This window comes from Myotis brandtii, unplaced genomic scaffold (assembly GCF_000412655.1).
Source record: "Myotis brandtii unplaced genomic scaffold, ASM41265v1 scaffold411, whole genome shotgun sequence".
Classification (NCBI taxonomy): Eukaryota; Metazoa; Chordata; class Mammalia; order Chiroptera; family Vespertilionidae; genus Myotis; species Myotis brandtii.
In genome coordinates, this window is record NW_005365804.1 from 1,447,336 (window position 1) to 1,463,682 (window position 16,347).

The 16,347-nt window shown below is 50.3% G+C and overlaps 1 protein-coding gene and 1 long non-coding RNA gene across 2 annotated transcripts in view; one reads left to right on the forward strand and one right to left on the reverse strand.

Moving 5' to 3' along the window:
• Nucleotides 1-944: 944 nt before the first annotated feature.
• On the reverse strand, nucleotides 945-12,661 carry LOC106727349. The gene is made up of 3 exons (XR_001363525.1): nucleotides 12,609-12,661; nucleotides 1,661-1,774; nucleotides 945-1,092 (listed from the first exon to the last, which is right to left on the reverse strand). It is a non-coding gene; the product is annotated as an uncharacterized LOC106727349 (long non-coding RNA).
• Nucleotides 12,662-14,585: 1,924 nt separating this feature from the next.
• Nucleotides 14,586-16,347, forward strand: part of PLLP (plasmolipin) — a 31,293-nt gene continuing 29,531 nt past the window's right edge. The window contains exon 1 of the mRNA XM_014545523.1: nucleotides 14,586-14,753. Within this exon, the coding sequence (XP_014401009.1) occupies nucleotides 14,586-14,753 (168 nt within the window). The remainder of the gene's footprint in view (nucleotides 14,754-16,347) is intronic.

The following is a 16,347-nucleotide window of genomic DNA, read 5'->3' on the forward strand; positions in this document are numbered from 1 at the left end:
TTTTGCCAATAAAAAAGAAAACAAAAGCAAATGAAAAGATGCTCCACATCCTCTGTCATCGGGGAAAGGCAAGTTAAAACAACAACGAGGTACCACTGCACACCTATCGGAACGGCCACGATCGGCAACACGGACAACTCCAAATGCTGGGGAGGCTGTGGAGCCACAGGAACTCTCCTTCGCTGCCGGTGGGAAGGCGAATGGCCCAGCCACTGTGGAAGACGGTTGGTGGCTTCTTACAAAACTAATCGTACTCTTACCATGCAATCCGGAGATCACGGCCCTTGGCATTTACCCAAAGGAGCTGAACACTTATGTCCACACGAAAACCTACACGGTAGCAGTTTTATTCATAATCGTCAAAACTTAGAAGCGTCCTTCAGTAGATGAATGGGTCAGGAAACCGTGGTGCACCCAGGTAACGGCATTAGTACTTAATGCTGAAAAGAAATGAGTGATCGAGCCATGAAAAGACACGGAGGGACCACAGGCGCATAGTACTAAGTGAAAGAAGCCCATCTGAAGAGGCTGCATATGGCCTGATGCCAACTGTGGGACATTCTGGATGAAACTATGGAAACAGCAAAAAGATCGGTGGTTGCCAGGGATGCGGGGTGGAGAGAGGGATGGACAGGAGGAGCACAGGGGCTTTTTAAGGCAGTGAAACTACCCCGTGTGATACCATCGTGACGGAGACACGCCACAGAATGTACAACACCAAGAGTGACCCCAACGTAGACGATGGACCGTGAGGGACTGTGCTGTGCCGTGTCTGATGGTAACGAACGTACCGCTCTGGTGAGTGATGTGGTCAAGGGGGTGGGGCAGGGAGAAACCTCCGGAGGGAAAGTGGCATCTACACCTTCCTGGGCAGCGGCAGCAGCTGCAGACCTGCAGGAGACAAACTTTCCAGCCGAGGCAGTTGAGGAGGGATGATTTTCGAAGACTAGTGTCCACAAGAGAAGATGCTTGGTTTTCACAAGCCACAGGTGCCGAGAAGTGCAGAAGGCCTCCACCCGCTGGCAGCGAGCGCTCTGAGGAGGACTTCCAGGGCCGTTTTGCGTTGCAGGGGGCACCTGTGACGCCTGTGTCCTGCTCGGGAAGGATGGAAGAGATCACCAGCAGAAGGAAGACAAACAAACAGCCCTAGCTGCTTTGGCTCAGTGGATAGAGCGTCGGCCTGCGGACTGAAAGGTCCCAGGTTCGATTCCGGTCAAGGGCATGTACCTTGGTTGCGGGCACATCCCCAGTAGGAGGTGTGCAGGAGGCAGCTGATCCTTGTTTCTCTCTCATCGATGTTTCTAACTCTCTATCCCTCTCCCTTCCTCTCTGTAAAAAAATCAATAAAATGTATTTAAAAAGACAAACAAAACTAGAATCAAGTGGTCGAAGCAGGTGACAACTCTGCCGGGAAACAGGATAAAAAGCAACCAGGACAGCAACTGCAGGAGGAATTTAAACACCACAACCCTGATGCTCACGGCACGCCATCTCCCTGGCAGAGCAGCCCGTGGGAGGATGGCTGGGATACAGAGCGGGCTCAGGGCTCCAGCAGGACACCAGGGCTTTCCTTGGGTCTCACACGCCGGGAAAGGGAAAAGGCGGGAGACGTGTCGTGGGGCATCTGTAAGGGCGGTTGGGGAAGTCCTCACGGACACACCTGGATTCTATTGCTGAGCGATACGAAAGCAGCCGCTCACAGCGTAGCTCTGAATGGGCTGTTATTCCTCCACCTCCACACGTGCCACAAACTCCGAAGCCAGCGTCTAAGGTACTAGAAGAAGAAGAAAGAACGTGGAGGGGACACTTAAGGTGCTGAGTATTTCACGGGGAAGCTGAGTGCTCATGTAAAGTGCTCTTTACGTCTTTGTCTTTTAAATCCCCTTCTAATGAATGAAACCAGGGGAATTTCAGGGGACAGAGGTGGGATTTGGTGCGTGACAAACGAGAGAGGCAGTGGTGGGGGCATTCTTAAAGATGGTTGACTACCCTTGTTTTCCTCCGTGACAATGCATTTGTCATAACCCAGCCACCTGGACTTGCCCTAGAGGCAGCTGTTAATAACTCTGAAATATTAAGGTCTGGCCGAGGTTCAGGCGACTCGGACCTGTACAATCCAGCAGGACAGGCTAGGCTCCCCGGTGCAAATACCTTGGAGGAGTAGTTTCTAGATATACAAACTGGTCACTGGCCCGTCTGTGTGGTGTCCTGTGTCGTCGCCTCCCTCGTAGTGACATTTGATGAAGATTTTAACTTACGTGAAACTTCTAAAGCAGAACCGAAGTTCTTCTTGGGGGAAAATGTCAAGACTTTAGGCTAAGCACTCTCATATGAATAGCCCTAAAGCTTTACCACATGGTAGAGAACACACTCTATTACAAATGTTAAGCCCGGCTGGTGTGGCTCAGTGGTTGAGCGTCGACCTATGAACCAGGAGGTCACGGTTCAATTCCCAGTTAGGGCACATGCCAGGCTTGCGGGCTCGATCCCCAGTGTGGGGCGTGCAGGAGGCAGCCGATTGATAATTCTCTCTGGTCATTGATGTTTCTATCTCTTTCTCCTCTCCGCTCCTCTCTAAAATCAATAAAAATATATATTTTTAAAAAGACTTAGAAAGTATATAGGAGAATGTCCTTGTTCCAAGAGATGCTAAAGTATTTAAGGATGAAGGTCATGATGCCCTTATCTTCAAAGAGTTCATGTTCAGAGGAAATGTGTATGTGTAGATGAATGTGTAGGTGTATTGTGTATATATGTACATACATATATGCATAAGTGCATGCATATTGTATAACATGTGCACATGTATGCCTATGTGCACATCATGTGTTCAGGCACGCATATATGTGAACATATATGCATGTACATATATTGGACATGTGTGTATGTGTGTGTGGGTATATTAATATCCCATAGAGAGAAAGGGAGAGACAAAACAAATATGAAAGATGTTAACAATGCTGCAGGTAGGTGGTGGCTGGAATCACTGAGCTACTCCAACAACTTTTGTTTTAAAATGTTCCCTAATGAGCCCTGACCGGTTTGGCTCAGTGGATAGAGTGTTATCCTGCGAACTGAAGGGTTGCAGGTTCGATTCCAGTCAAGGGCATGTACCTTGGTTGTTGCGGGCACCCCAGTCGGGGCGTGCAGGAGGCAGCTGATCGATGCTTCTCTCTCACCAATGTTTCTAACTTTCTATCCCTCTCCCTTCCTCCCTGTAAAAATATCAATAAAAAAAATATATATATAAATGTTCCCTAATGAAAACATGAGGAGAAAAGAGGAAACATTTCTGAATGTGGAAGTCCTCTTTGAAGAGTGGGCTGTGTTGGGAGGAGTGCAAATGCAGACAGAGAACTGGTCTAAGGCTCTTCGTCTGAAATGGGGGTTTCTTACGCGGGGCCCTCCAGGGCTGAGGCCCTCCAGGGGGTAGGCTCAGGTGCTTCCCCCCGGAGAGCGCCCGTGTCCCCAGCGACTCCCAGGGCCCTAGGCCCTTCCTGCTGCCTCGGCCTCTGCCACCATCACCCCTTCCCCTGGGTGAGCCACAGTGTCGCCGGCCGACCTCTGCTCCCCAGGGCCCTGGGCGCCCCTGGAGTTGGACAAGAGGCAGGCACTGCATTCGGGGCGCCCTGAGCTCCCAGGCAGGATGCAGGGGCAGCTTTCAAAGAAAGGAAAGGGGAGTTCCTCTCGGGTGAAGGCGGGGAAGCACCGGCAGGTGCCGGTCAAGGGGATGTTTCGCCTGCACATGCTCGATGGGGCGGGAACGTTCTGTGCTCGCTGCGCTTCGCGGGAAGCTCCCAGAACAAGTCCTCTTCCCCCCAGACTTCCTTCTCCTTTTGTTTAAATTCTTTTTTTTCAATTAAAAAGGATAGCGCCCTAGCCAGTTTGGCTCAGTGGATAGAGCATCAGCCCGCGGACTGAAGGGTCCAGGGTTCGATTCCAGTCAAGGGCACGTACCTCGGTTGCAGGCTCGCCCCGAGTGTGGGAGGCAACCAATCGATGTGTCTCTCTCCCATCGATGTTTCTCTCTCTGTCTCTCCCCCTCCCTTCCACTCTCTAAAAATCAGTGGAAAAATATCCTCCAGTGAAGACAAAAACAAAAGTCTATAAAGGTGGAATCAACCAAATGTCCATCGGGAGAGGAATAGATTTTAAAAACGTGGTAAATCCATGCAACGGCCTATTATTCAGCCTGAAAAGGGAAGAAATTCTGACACAGCCGACAGCATGGATGAACCTGGGGACCATCATGCTGAGTGAAACAAGCCCGGTGCAAAGACAGATCCTGCGTGATTCCACCTCCATGAGGTCCTAGGGTCATGGAGTCCATAGAGACAGCAGAACGGTGGGTGCCGGGGCTGGGGAGGGGGGCGGGGGTTCGTGCTTCCTGGGGACAGAGTTCCAGCTTGGGAAGATGGCAAAGCTCTGGGATGGATGGCGGTGATGGCTGTACCGCAGTGTGAACGCGCTCAGTGCCGCTGAACTGTACTTAGAAATGGTCGAAACGGTCAACTTTGTCATGTATATATTTCACCACAATAAAAATGTACGTAATTACGTACGAACGTGCATTTACACCAATGCACAGTGTGTGTCTGGAAAGATACACAGTTGGCCGCATTGTGACCCCTGAGGAAGGAAACAGGGGAAGGGGTGCGGGGAGGGGAGGGGATCAGAGGAGGGGGGACTTAGTTCCCACCAAATAAATACCCTTCGGTAGGATGTGATCTTTTCCACGCACGTAACTGGCCTATTCTAAGGGATAAAATGTGAAATTCACGCAGCACCAAAAGGGTGGGCTGGAAAGGCGTGGTCCCGCCTCTGACCGACTCTCACCCCGCACCCCCCCACAACCCTGTTTCATTTCCCTGCCTCAGAGGCAAACAGGCTTAAGGATTTCTCCTTCAGAACAGTCTATGCCAGTGGTTCTCCACCTTCTGGCCCTTTAAATACAGTTCCTCGGGTTGTGACCCAACCATAAAATTATTTTCGTGGCTACTTCATAACTGTAATGTTGCTACTGTTATGAATTGTAATGTAAATATCTGATATGCAGGATGGTCTTAGGCGACCCCTGTGAAAGGGTCGTTCGACCGCCACAGGGGTCGCGACCCACAGGTTGAGAACCGCTGGTCTATGCATATGCAAGCGCACCTGTGAAGGTGTTCCTTTGAGAGAAATGGAAGAAAAGGAGAGAGAGGGAGCGAGGGAGGGCGGGGGAGGGCAGCACATACCTAATACTGCTTTGTACCGTGTTTTTTTTCACTTGGGATCAGTTCCCTAAAGTATGTTTAGCTCCATAGCTCCCAGTGGCCTGTGCTTTTCCACTGCACGGGCGGGCCGAGTTGTGTGTGGCCAGTCCCTACTGATGGACACTTTGGGTTTCCCCAGACCTTCAACCATGGCAATAACCCTCCTCCAGCACAGCCCCTGGGGAGGGCGTCTGGTGGGCCAATTCCTAGAAGTAGAGAGTCTGGGCTTTTGCAAAGAGAAAGTCCCGCCCGGGGCAGCTGCCTTAGAGCTTCCTCTTTTCAGCAAAGGTAGGGGGACCCCCGGGGAGAGGGCTCACATGGGCCCCTGATTTCTCTCTGAGCATCTGGCTGCGAGCCTTACGGAAGCCTCCCGGGAGCATCCTGCCATCTGTGTCCTTGGGTGGGAGCAGGTCAGCACCCCATCTTGTCCCGGGAGCTGGAGAGAAGGATGAGAGCATTTATCCGAGCGCCTGATGCAGGGCTGGCGAGTCTGGACCCTGTGAGTGAGGAGGGAGGCAAGAGCGGGCCAGGAGGCCAGGTCTTCAAAGCTGAGTCCAGACCACCACTCGGGCCAGACAGGTAGACTGTGAGGCAACTGGGAAATCCTGGGCTGGATGGGAAGAGAGGGGTGGAGAGGAAGAAGGAAAAAATGGGAGAGACTAAATGGCTACAATGACAACCACCACAATAATAATGATGATGATGAAGAAAAAGGAAGGAGGAGGAGGAAGAGGAGGAGGAGGGGGAGGAGGAGGAGGGGGGGGGAGAAGAAGAAGAAGAAGAAGAAGAAACCCATGCTAGACTTGTGTCTTGTATTTTATGTTCACTATTTCATCGTCTCCCACAGCAACACTTAGAAGAGACCACCATCATCATCCCCATTTCACAGACAAGGAAACTGAGGCAAGGAGAGAGTTCACAGCTAGCAAGCGGTGGGGCCCGAATTTGTGCTCAGATCCGACGCCAGAGCCCAGCTGTGTTCTAACAGCTCCCTGCCCTCTGATTAGGAACAGAGGCACACGTGGGAGTGACGAGCCATGTGTGGCCTCCATCTCAGCCCGGGCCAGCCCGAGCGACGGTCCCCTGGGAGGAGGAACCAAGGCCCAGAGAACGGAAGCCAGCTGGTGGGGCCACACAGAAGGACTCTGTATTTGACCCCAAGTTTTTGGTCTTTGCTCGTAAATTGAGACTTAATTCACATGCTACAAAGATCTCCTCTTCAAAGGATGTGATTCAGTGGTTTTTAATATATCACTGCTAATTCCTAAATGTTTTCATCCCCCCCATCAGCGGTCACTCTTGATTTTCTCCTCTTTTCACAAGGTATCTGACCATCACTGCTAATTCCTAAATGTTTTCATCCCCCCCCATCAGCGGTCACTCTTGATTTTCTCCTCTTTCGAGCCCCTGACAACCCCTCAGCTCCTTTCTGTCTCTGTGAGGTTGCCTTCCGTGAACATTTCCATATAACCCTGCACTGTGTGGCCTTTTGTGACTGTCTCCTTCCACTTCGCCTGCGTTTTCAAGGCCATAGCGTGCATCAGTGCGTCATTCCTTTGTCAGGTTCCTTTCCACTCCTGTGGCAGCCATCTACACACGCCCAGTGTCACCCCTCCCCATGGACAGTCTTAGCTCCCGGCTCATAGTCATCCTCTCCCACGTGATTCTGTCACAATCACTGCGACAGCCATCGCCACCTCTCAGCTCCCTGACTCCCTCTGCTCCTGTGAACGTATCCTCCACCTACCTCAGCCCCTCACGCCGAGGCCACGCCCTTGACCACCTCATTACCAGGAACCACACTTGGATAATCTCGGTTTCCAACCCCCACCATCTATCCGCCCAGCTCTTTATCTTGAGTATCCAATTCCAATCGTCCTTCCACCCCACCCAGACTGATCCTGCCCCCTTTCCCTGTCCCTTGCTCTTCCCTCAGGCCCTTACTTCTCTCCTTATTCCTGTCAATATCCTCAACTCTCTTGCCCAAATAACATCAGTTCCCATTCTTCTTGCCACCTCCTGACAAAAACACAACCGGGCGGAAACCCAACGCCTCACTCGCTGCCCCTACATGGTGATCACGGCTGGAGAGAAGCCCCCGTCAGGCCACGGGAAAATGCGAGGTCACCGATGGTCCTTCCGGCTGCCTGAAGGTCTTGCTATGCTGCCCTGGCTCGTCTGCTCTCTCACTGTCCTGGACCATCTCATTCTCCCTCCCCTCCACTCCACCTTCACCCCGGCTCCCTGACCCTCACACTCAGCTGATGACGGTGACTCCTGTTTCCCTGAGAAAACAGAAGTTTGCAGAAGAGCACACCCACCTACAACCACAGCATCTACCCACAGCACGGCACGCCTCCGCCTCGCTCCTGACTAACCCCCTCTCCTCCTCAAGGCCCTTACTCCTCAGTTCTCCCATCATCGATGTCCCCCTCTCTGCTGTGTCACTCTCGTCTGCATGGGGCATGCTGTCCTTTCTCCCGTCTTAAGTAAACAGTGCCTCGACCCCACCTCTGCCTCTACTACTGCACCTTTGCAGGAAAACTCCAAAGGACTGTCTATACTTGCTGTCTCCAATTCCTCTGCTCCTGGTCCCTCCGCTCCCACTCTGATTCCAAAGATTCCTCTGGAATCCCCTGTGAGGATAGATTCATGACAGGAGGATCCCTTCAGAGGGGAGGAGGAGATGAAACACTGGGGCCCATTGACAGAGGTCTAAGAAGATAGTTTGGATTTCTGTGGGTTTGGAAAATTTATTAAATTCATGAAGGACAGTAAAGATCTTCTGGCCTGGCCAGCATGGCTCAGTGGTTGAGCGTTGACCTATGAACCAGGAGCCCTCTGCCTTCCTCTCTGAAAGCAATGAAGAAGATATTTAAAAGATCTCCTATAGTTTAAAAAACACAAAACCCTACCGGTAAAATCAGGTAAGCTAACCAGATGCTGTAACAAACAAGCTCAGACATGACAGGAGTTTATTTCTCACCAGGTGAAGTCCACAAGGGGTGCTCCCAACTAATGGGCACCTTTCCGATGAGATTCAGGGACCCAGACCCCTTCCGTCTGCGGCTCTGCTGCTGTTGACAGGTCACTGTGCTCACCCACAGGAAGCCGAGGAGGGGAAGACAGAGCAGGGCCAGGGGCCGGGAGGCATTTACCGTCCAGGTCTGGAAATTGAGCGCACGAGTCCTGCTCACATCTCAGTGACCAGATTCAGACGCGTGGCCTCCCCTGGCCGCAAGGAAGGCTGGGAAACGTTATCTAACCGAGTGTCCAAGAAGAAGGGGACGCAGGCTTGAAGAAGAGCCAGCCAGTCTTTGAGAGCCATGGGCGTCCTCCAAGGAGCGGAGGCCAGGCCAGGAGAGGATTTATCCAAACGAGGAGCTCGCTCTGGCCTGGACTCCGAGAGCAAGTCCCATTATGAAATCATAACTGCTCTTTTCCAAGAAGAAATCCCTTAGGAAAGCAAGGAACCCGCACCTTCCATTGATCTCTTCGGCCATGTGGCCCGGCTCCCGGGTTTCCCGTGTGCTATGTCCGTGTGCCATGAACAAGAGGCACGTGAAAGCCTGCTGGCAGAGGGCGCCTCGTGTGGCTTTTGCCTGTGTCAGACACTGGGATTCTGGCACCTGGGCCACCAAGCCTTGTATCCCTGGGACCCGGGCTCCAGTTCTGTGAAATGGCGATTTGTGGTACTTGCCACTACCAGGGTGTTTGAGGGTCAAAGACTTTCTCATTCTCTACTCCAAATAGCCTTCCTATGATCATCCCAATAGAAAAAGAATTTTACAGAATCCAACATCCTCTCATGATAGAAAACACAACAACTAAAGATAGAAGGGAATTTCCTTAATCTGATAAAGGGCATCTAGGAAAAACCCACAGCTGACACCAAAATTAGTGATGAAAAACTAGACTTTCCCCCTAAGATCAGGAAGAAGAGAGGGATTTCTGCTCTGGCCACTTTTATTCAACCTTTTATGGGAGGTTCTAGCCCAGAAATGAAGCAACAAATAGAAATAAAAGGCATTCAGATAAAAAAAAAATGAAGTAATCGATTCCTATTTGCAGACAACGTGATGTTATATGCAGAAAATCCTAAAGGAACTACAAAAAAAAAAATCCTAAAAATAATAGTAGTACAATAAGATTGCAGGCTAAAAGATCAATATACAAAATCAACTGTATTTTTGCATACTACTTACAATCTAAAAATAAAATTAGGTAAACAATTTCATTCACAACAGTACCAAAAGAACGGAATACTTTGAAACAAATTTAACCAACACAGTGCAAGATTTGTACAGTAAAAATCACATGTCTTTACCAAGAGAAATTAAAGAAATCTAAGTAAAAAGAAAGACATTCTTTGTCTATGGATTGGAAGACTCATTGTCTATAGGGAATTTCTCTTCCATTTGATTCATAGGTCCAACTCAATCCTTAGCAACATCCAAGCAGGTGTGTGTGTGTGTGTGTGTGTGTGTGTGCAGAAATTGACTAGTTGTTTCTAAAATTTATATTAAAAGACAAAGGTCCTAGAATAGCAAAAACGATCTTGAAAAAGAATAACAAAGTTAGAGGACACAACTTCCCAATTTCAAACTTACTATAAACCTATAGTAACAGAGGATGGGACTGAGTAAGAGTAGACATATAGATCAGTGGGACAGAACTGAGACAAACCCTTACCTTTATGGCCAATTGATTTTTTTCAACAAAGGAGCCAAGGTAATTCAATGGAAAAAGAATAGGGGTTTTTTCCCCCCAATAAATAGTGATGGGAAAACTGGGTACCCACATGCAATAGAATAAAGTTGGATCCTATCCCTCACACCAGTCACAAAATTAAGTGGATCAGAGACCTAAATGTAAAGTTAAATCTACAAAACTCGGGAGAAAATATTTAATTTTGCAGCTATGACAGCAAATGCACAATCCATAAAAAAAATTAATAAATTGAGTTTCATAAAAATTTAAAACTTTAGGTATCACCATTAAGAAAATCTAATCACTAGAAAATATTTGCAAATTCTAGATCTGCTTAGAGATGTGTACCTAAAAATATAAAACACAACTCAACAAGACAAATAATCCAATTTAAAAATAGGCAAAGTAGCTGAATAGATATTTCACTAGAGGAGGCACATGAACTTCCAATGAGCACATGATAAAATGTTCAACATTTTTAGTCATTAGAGATATGTAAAACACAATAAGATACTACCTCATACCACAAAAAGGACTATAATAAAAACACACACACAATTACAGCTGGTAGCAAGGATGAAACTAGACCATTCATAAATTGATGCTGGAAATGCAAAATGGTGCATCCACTTTGAAAAAGCTTGGCAGTTTCTTAAGAAGGAAAGCATAACATTTTTACATGACCCAGCAAGAGAAATGAAAACATTTGTCCACACGAAGACTTAATATGACCCAGCAGTTGCACTTCTAGGGACATTTACCCAAGAGAAATGAAAACATTTGTCCACACGAAGACTTAAATATGAATATTCATAGCAGCATTATTCATAATAGCAAAAAGTGGAAACAACCAAATGTCCACCAATGGATGAATGAATAAACAAAATGTAGTATGCCCATACAATGCCCTTTTTATCCAGCCATAAAAAGGAGTGAAGTGCTGATACCTGCATGGATGAACCGCTGAAACACTAGGCTAAGTGAAGGTAGCCAGACATAAAGGGCCACATGTTGGATGATTCCGTGTGGACGAAATTTCCAGAAAAGGCAAATCTATAGAGAAGGTGATTCATTTAATGGTGGTGATGGTTGCATAACTCTTTTTTGGTACTCTTACTAAAAATTACTGAACTGTATGCTTAACAATAAAATAAAAAGATCCGGCTAAAACAAAACCAAACAAAAAGAATATACAATGTATGGTATTTACTCATCCTACTGTTGATAGACATTTGCAGTTTGGAGCTGTTATAAATGCTGCTAACATGGACATTCTTCTAGATGTCTTTTGTTAGACACATTTCTCTGAGGTATGTATCTTAGAGTAGAATTTCTGGGTCACACATACATTCTGCTTTCGTAAATACTGCTAAAGGCTTTTCCCAGATGTACAATGTGCCAATGTACATCTCCATCGGAAGCGCATGGGATTTCCAGTCGTACTCGGGCATTGTCTCATTTTCTTTTTAGCCATGCTGATGGGTGCATATTAGTGCCTCATTATTTCCATTTGCATGTCCCTGGTGACTAAGGCAATTGAACACCACTTCAAGTTGGCTTTGTTTTGTGTGTTGGCCACTTGAAAATCCTCTTAGTGAAAGTTGGGTTCAAGAATGTTTGACCTTCCTGGGCCCCCTTACGTAGTCTGTTTTCTTATTGATTTTTTTAAAGGAGTTTTTTTTGTGTGCTTTTTTTTACATATTTTGGACAAGCGTTTTTAAATTCCACTCTTTGACTTGACTTTTCACTTTCTCAGCAGTGTCTTTTGATGAACACAAATTTTAGCTTTCATGTGGTCTGATTTATCAAACGTTTTTTCATGGAGGGCTTCCTTTATGAACTCTAATTCCCATTGTGATGTTGGAGGTGGGGCCTCTGGGAGGTAATTGGGCCCTGAGGATGGAGCCCCGAGAATGGGATTAGTGCCCTTATAAGAAGCCAGAGCGCCCGCTCACTCCCTCCTTTCGCCACTCGAGGATTCAACTAAGTCTGTAGCCTACAACCCGGAAGAGTGTCCTCACCTGAACCTGACCATGCTGACACCGTGAACTTGGACTTCCAGCCTCCAGGACAATGAGAAATGCGTTTTAGCTGTTGATAAGCCAGCCAGTATTTGTCATAGCAACCGGAGATGACTAAGATAACATGTTATACTGATTTCAAAGATAAATTTGGTAGGTGTACTTGTTTCTTTTATAATAAATAAACCAATTTGAAATTAAGTCACTACTCAGTTGGAAAGACAGTTTCTGGGAAAGCACCCATCTTGGAGAACGGGTCGGGGTGTTAGCCCCTCCCCCAAGACCCCGCTGTGCTTCTGACAGGGAGAAGAGAGCAGTGAGCAGGGGCCATGCGCAGGGAGGGGTGTGAGGAGGTGGGAGCCACGGCTGACCTGGGAGACAGCAGCAGCAGCGGCCACAGAGAAAACTCAACCCAGAGAGAAGCCGTGTCCCAGAGGTGGGCAGAGCGCCCGGCATCGGGAGCAGGAGCCCCTGTTCTGAGAGCAGAGGACCCCCTAGGGTCCCTAGACACAGTCCCATCTCCTCAAGTCCTGGTTCCCACGTGTCCCTGTCACATATCCCACCCCAGCCATGAGCACATCTTGCCCCTCAAAGACACAGGCTCACATGGGGCTCTTCCACTGACCTTGAGTCACCTTGGGAAGGTGGCTGCCTCTTCTGGCTCCATACGGCCTGGTGGGTCAAGGTAGGCTGGTGACTCTGAGCTCCTCCCTGCCTGCCCCTAACCAGAGTTGGGGGCTGAGCTGCTCCGGGAATCCCCAGCTGCTCCGCCCCTCCTCCTGCCCCCCAACCCCAGTGGTTTCTGGACATTCCATGTCCCCGCGTGGGAGGCCTGGGCCAATCCTTTGTGTCACAAATGGCCATAAATCTGTGACCTCCCTCTCCAGCTGACTGCCCTGCAAGAGGGCCACTGCGTGGGATGGGGTGTCGCTCTGCTCTGTCTAGAGCAGCGCCCCCTTTCTATACTTGCACCTTCCCCTCTTCTCTTTTGTCCTAACTCCTGGATCCCAATACTACAGCTGGGATTTTCCAAAAGCTCCACTCGCTAGTCCTATTCCCAGAGTCCACCCGCCTCTCCAGGCCACCCTTCCGGGGTCTCAGATACAGAGTGAGGTGGGGGGAGGGGTCTTGGAGCCCCAAAGAGCAAGGTGGAGCCAAGTGCAGAAGAGAGAGCACTGGGCCCCACTGGGACGCTCCTGGACCAATGATGATGTCAACAGCAGCCGTTGGTCATTGCGGGCCTAGCTCTCTCATGTGGATTCATTTATTTAATGCTCACAAAAGTCCTTTTTGGTGGGCACAACCCCCCCCCCCCCCGCATTTTACAGAGAAGAAAACCAGACCAAGAGCTTAGGATGCTTGCCAAGGCCCACAGCTGTGAGAGAGCCCAGATTCAGACCTAAAGAGTCCGATTCCAAGATCTAGGCTCTCAACTCCTCCATTCGCCTGCCTCTCACAGTCCCTGGGCAAGACCCCGCCACTGAGCTTCTGGTCATGCTGTTCCCTCCTGCTGGAATGCTCTTCCTCACCCTCCACCTGGCCCGGTGCGTCCTTCCAGGCTCACCCCAGTGCTTTCCCGGATGTACTCACCTCCCCCCACCAAACAGAATCCCAGGCATCGCCCTCTGGCCACCAGGCTGCCACTTCTTCCTCCGTGGAGTGGCCACACGGTGCTGTCTTTGCCCAGTCGTGACCTCACTCCACACTGAGCCACGGCCGTTTCCCGGCAGGCCCTGGGCCTGGTCCCTATCATGGTGCTGCCAGCCTCGAGCACACAGCACAGCTCTGCAAGAGCTGCTCATGGTTCCAGCCTCCGACTTCCTGTGCCACTGAGATCAACGCCTGCCCCTCTCCGGCCTCAGTTTCCCCATCTCCAGAGTTCCTAGGCGTGAGAGTCTCCTCTGACTGCCGAAAGCCCCATCTGTCCCCGCCAAGGGAAATCACCCAGGACCTTCCCTCCACACCCAGTTGGTGGGAGAGAGACTGGGAGCTGCCGGCGATGCCAGCCAAGGGCCTGGGATCTGCAGCTGGACTTCGACTGCCCGGGCGGAAGGGGTGAGTCACCTTCCTGAAGGAGGAAGACTTTGGCTGCTCTGCCTTTGTTGCTGTGGGGCCAGGAACAGTCCTGAACCCTGTATCCCAACCTCCCCTCTTCCTGCCAGGCCCGAGGAGCAGGGTCATCAATAACAACATCCTATTGAGGATAATAATTGCTATGAAGTATTAACGTCATCACCCTCCTTCCTGGGGCTACACGTCCCCACACCAAGGAGCAGAGCAGTGGTGGTTAAAAGGACAGCCTGGTGCCTGGCTGGTGTGGCTCAGTAGTTGAGGATCAACCTATGAACCAGGAGGCCACAGTTTGATTCCCAGTCAGGGCCCAGGCCCAGGTTGTGGGCCTGATCCCCAGTAGGGGGCCTGTAAGAGGCAGCTGATCCATGATTCTCTCTCATCATTGATGTTTCTATCTCTTTCTCCCTCTCCCTTCCCCTCTGAAATCAATAAAAATACATTTTAAAAATAAAGATAAATGAATAGAGGAAGGTCCCACTGCCTGGTCGCCAAGGAGAGAGAGGAGGGATGGAGGCTGACTCAGTCCCCAATGGCCCATGAGTTCGTCGGTCATGCCTATGCATACAGCCTCCAGGGAACCCCGAAAGAGGAGAGTTTGAGGAGTCTCCGCATTGGGAACCAGAATGCCTCCACCCACCTCTGTGCCCAGCCCCAACTCCACGGAACAGAAGGCCCTCTGTTCCGGACCCCACCCTCTGTATCTCTTCAGTGCCGTGTTGATTTGGGCCCTGTAATATCTTCTGTAATAAACTGGTAACCTAGAAAAATAAATTAGGTAGCAGTGACTGCGGTGTGCCTCTGACCACCCTGAGTTCAAAGGGAGACTTCCTGCTGGCGGTGAGCGGGGGAGGAGGACGGAAAGACATATAAGGTTAGAAAATCCAAGCCTTGTGCTGAAAGGCACAGAAAGGGAAACGAAATCCTTCTCCCTCCCTCACCAGAAATCACCTCTGATAAGAGCTTTCTGTGACGCACTGGGAAAGGGCCCGGGCTAGGAAAACAAACATCAAAGGAAGGACAACACAGCAGGTATGTGAAAGGCAAGTTTCCATTCAGTTTAACCCTGTGGGCTGCGAGGAGCTGTTTCTGCAGGTGATTTCCGTCCTGTGTCTCTGGGCTCCATTCTCCTCGGCCAGGAATGCAGACCAGGCCGCAGCAGCCTGTCCTCCTGAAGTTAGGCAGCGACATCCCCCCCACCCCCACCCCTCAGCCTGCCCAGCCTCAGCCCTGTGCCCTGGCAAACAACCCCTCGCCCTGGCCCCTGGTCGTGTCCACCGCGGGCATCTATCAGAACCATGAGCATCGGCCCGGGCTGGGAAACGCGTCGAGGGCGTCCGGAGCTCAAATGCCTTTTTCGAATCTCTCGTTCACGATCAGTGTCACACATGCTCATGATAAGAAATGCCAGGACCACGGAGAGCGGGAACGCCTTTCTCACTCCCTCTCCCCAGGTGATGGCACTGAGTTCCTTCTGCAAAGCAGACGCCTGACCCTCAAAGTACTGCGTCGGGCTCTCTCCTGTTTATGGGAAGCTTGCTCTGTGCACCTGCTGAAACCTCCGGGGAAGGAAGGAGGTGTCGGCAATGCTCTCTCTCTCTTTTTGTTTTTGAATCCTCACCCGAGGATATGTTCTCCATTGATTTCTAGAGAGAGTGGAAGGAAGGAATGAGGGGACGGGGGAGGGAGGTAGAGAAACGACTGAGACACATGGATCGGTCGCCTCCCGCAAGCGGCCCTACCAGGGCTGAGCAACCTGCGACCGAGGTGCGAGGCCTGTCCCTTGCTGAGGTTCCCAGGACTAAAAACATAGCCGTGCTTTTCAGGCTGCGGACCCAGCAGCCACAAAAGGGACAGCAGCGAACCGCTGCGAAGTCAGAAAGCTACGCGCACCCAAAGTTCAGAGGGAAACGGGGCTATTTGAGGATGAGAGAATTTCCAGAGGAAATATTGGAATTCTGGTTCTGTGCCAGTGGGAAAGGCCTGCGGTCGTTGGCTCCAGCCCCTGCCAGAATCGGAGTGCCCCTCTCCCTCCTCAGAAGCCCCATCGTGATGGGCCTGGGCCTCGGACAGAGCCTGCGATGCTGGCTTCCTGCATTTCTGGGACCAGATCAGACCCCGGAAGGCTGGGCCCTCAGGACACACACACGGAAAACAACTGGTGGCTGAAGGGGAAATGGACTGTTTGTTCCTTTGTACTGCCCTCTCCCCAGATCCCCGTCTTCCCTGGAGAAATCCATGGCTCATCTTAACCCTTGAGGCTCCTCTATACCATCAGCTCTCAGACCCATGTC